The following is a 3,145-nucleotide window of genomic DNA, read 5'->3' as shown; positions in this document are numbered from 1 at the left end:
GGCAGTGGCTTCAAAAATTTTCAAGTTGTTTCCTTCTTTTCAAGTAATATATAATTAAAGCGCCTCTAAAATATTTACTAATCATAAACCAAAAAAAAAAAAAGAAAAAGAAAAAGAACTAACCAACCATGGGAACAATACTTTTTTAGATAATACCGATTGTACAATGACAACATTTGTGCAAATAGATTTATAAATGATTCAGCACCAGCCATGAACACTCTTATTCATGTATATATATTTATATAGCTTATATATTTATTAATCAAACTTTTATATATATATATATATATATATATATATATTATATATAGCTTACTTATATCTTCAACTTTAGTTTTTATTTGCATAACTATGGATGCCTTTTCCCATATCCATCTCAATTGCCATGCTTGTCATCATGATCATGATTATGTTTATTATCACACTTACGTTCGTTTTTGTGCCTGTGCTTATTATCTTCCTTTTGGTTGTGCTTGTGATCTTCCTTACGGTAGTCATTGCGCTTGTGATCTTCCTTACACTCGTCGTCGCACTTGTGATCTTCCTTACGGTCGTCGTCAAGCTTGTGTTCTTGCTTACAGTCGTCGTCGCGGTTGTGATCTTCCTCACGGTCGTCGTCGCGCTTGTGTTCTTGCTTATGGTCGTTGTCGCGCTTGTGATCTACCTTACGGTCGTCGTTGCACTTGTGATCTTTCTTACCCTCCTCGTCTCGCTTGTGATCTTTTTTATGGTCCTCGTCGCACTTGTAATCGTCCTTGCCACCGTCGTGTCGCTTGTGATCTTCCTTACGGTCATCCTCGCGCTTGTGATCTTCCTTATGGTCGTCGTAGCGCTTGTGATCTTCCTTACAATCGTCGTCATGTTTGTTCTCGAACTTCTGCTCCTGCAGATGTTCGTGTTGGTGCCTATATTGTTGCACATGTTGTTTGTGTACATGTGCGTTATCTTCTACAAATTGAATAAAGTAATTAGATTAATTAGTACAAATATTAAAACAAAAAGTTAATTGTTGGAAAATGAGAGAGGAAGGCTGGTTTTTAGTTTATTTAAAGACATAACAGAGGCTTAAACATAAGCGGATAACAAATGAAAGATAAACACATATTTGATAAGAGGAAGCTAAAAACGCACGATTTTGAACAGTTTCAGCAAGTTGGCGAGCTAAGACCTCCGACGAGGTGAGAAGGACAGTGGCCAAGACAATGCCGATAAGAAGAAGAAAAGCTTTTGAGAACTCCATTTTTCTTTAGCAACCCAAAACACAGAAAAGATAGTTTTGAATGAGGAAGTGAAGCTAGTAGCTCCTCTATTTATATAAGAAAATTTGCAAGGAGATGTAGCAATCAATGACTTGGATATTTTTTTTTGAAAATATAATTCATTAATTATAATATTAAGAATTACAAATACTCATATAGACCAAACATAGAACTCTACTATTAGTGGCTAACAGAGTTCAGATCTTTTAATAAACTAAAAGAATTCATATTCTTTTGAACTATAAAACTAAAATTAAAATATAATGTTAGATCTCTCCAATTGGAATTGATTTTGACAAAATATATAATCTTCATTACCACACCTAGTCCGTTAATTGATTTGGACGTCAAAATAATAACTCTTCTGGATCTTATATAACTGGATTATTTTTTCAAAAATTTATAATATATAATGAACACAGATGAGTTTTCACTACTATGCATCAATAGCATCAATGAAGGTACATACTGCATTATCAAGCTCCATTGATCGAAGATCTGCACCTGCAGATCAAGATTTAAAATCTCCAACTAAAAAAAATCAAATATCATAATTTTATTTAGTAATATACTCATACGTTTAATATATTATATAACTCAATTAGGAAAATAAATAATCATAATTATGTGCATTTAGTAAACCAATTCATAATCATTTGTTTGGTAATGTTTTTTCACACTGACAACTCTACGGAGCACTATCAAGAGAGATATAGATGACAACAATAAAGGTCTTGTAAAGTTGGATAAGAAAAAAAAATAATGACCAAATATACACAAAAAAAAAAAAAAACTTTGTCTACAAAGAGCTATTGCTACTAAATACATAATAAATATATTTAAATTTTTAATTAATAATATTAGGAAGATTCTACTATTAAAAATAATAAAGATAGTGATGTTCTGAATAAGACTAAATCATCCATTAATCCAGCAACTCTTTAAAAGGATAGGAAGATTCATCGCGTAAAAGGAACAATTATATTTATTATTTTTAAAAATATTATACATTATTGTTTTTTATATTTATGCTTGTATACTATTAAAGTAAATAATTAAATAAAAAGTATTGAGTCTATCTATCTCTTTCTCAACAATTTACTCATGCACATAATTAACTTTTGAAATTAACAAAAACTTCAAGATAACAAAATATTATAAATTATATAACGAGTAACTTTAATAAGTAATTACTAGCAACACACGTTTTGAAATACTAATCTATCTATACTATTCATAAATGTAGGAATATAGAGGAATAAAGATTTCTAATAGTGCCATCGATGAAATTTCAATATCATAAAATAGCTTTATTCTCGAATAAATACATGTAGGTAATTAAGCATTTTAAAATTTTGAGTCTTACTTTTTTAAAATTTATTTTGTATAAAATATTTATGATAATGAGACATTTGAAAATTTTATATTTTATTTTTTAAATATTTAATTTTATTTTATTAAAATTTAAAATATTTTACTTAGAAGATAGAAAAATATGATATTTTTATAATATTTTATTTTTCTTTATTTTTATATAATTTGATTGGATATATATTTTAAACAATAATTTAAATAGAATATACATAATTAAAACTTTTAAAATTTTAAAATTTATTTTTAAATAAAATAAATATATGAGTGTGGGATGAAGAAAAATTAGAATTTTTATTTTAAAAATATAAATATTTTGTTCTATACATGAAATTATATTTTATTAGTTTACTTTTTGAATATTTCATTTAATTTTTATTATAATTGAAATTATTTTATTTAGGAGAGAGATAAAAAAAGAAAAAAAAAAATTTTCTACTTTATGTTTGTATAATTTAATCGGATATATTTTTAAAAATAATATTTCAAATAGAATATGAATAATTAAGCCT

General features: G+C 27.1%; 1 protein-coding gene across 1 annotated transcript; it reads right to left on the bottom strand.

Moving 5' to 3' along the window:
• Positions 1–319: 319 nt before the first annotated feature.
• LOC149494413 (uncharacterized) lies at positions 320–1,258 on the bottom strand. Its single transcript, XM_089725335.1, has 2 exons — positions 1,135–1,258; positions 320–951 (listed from the first exon to the last, which is right to left on the bottom strand). The coding sequence occupies exons 1-2, from the start codon at positions 1,241–1,243 to the stop codon at positions 380–382; spliced, it is 681 nt and encodes a 226-aa protein (XP_089581461.1). The 5' UTR covers positions 1,244–1,258; the 3' UTR covers positions 320–379.
• Between the last annotated feature and the right edge of the window lie 1,887 nt (positions 1,259–3,145).

Source organism: Jatropha curcas, chromosome 8, assembly GCF_041381405.1.
Source record: "Jatropha curcas cultivar XTBG-Jc1 chromosome 8, XTBG_Jcur_1.0, whole genome shotgun sequence".
Classification (NCBI taxonomy): Eukaryota; Viridiplantae; Streptophyta; class Magnoliopsida; order Malpighiales; family Euphorbiaceae; genus Jatropha; species Jatropha curcas.
This window is presented reverse-complemented; position numbering and strand designations above follow the sequence as displayed.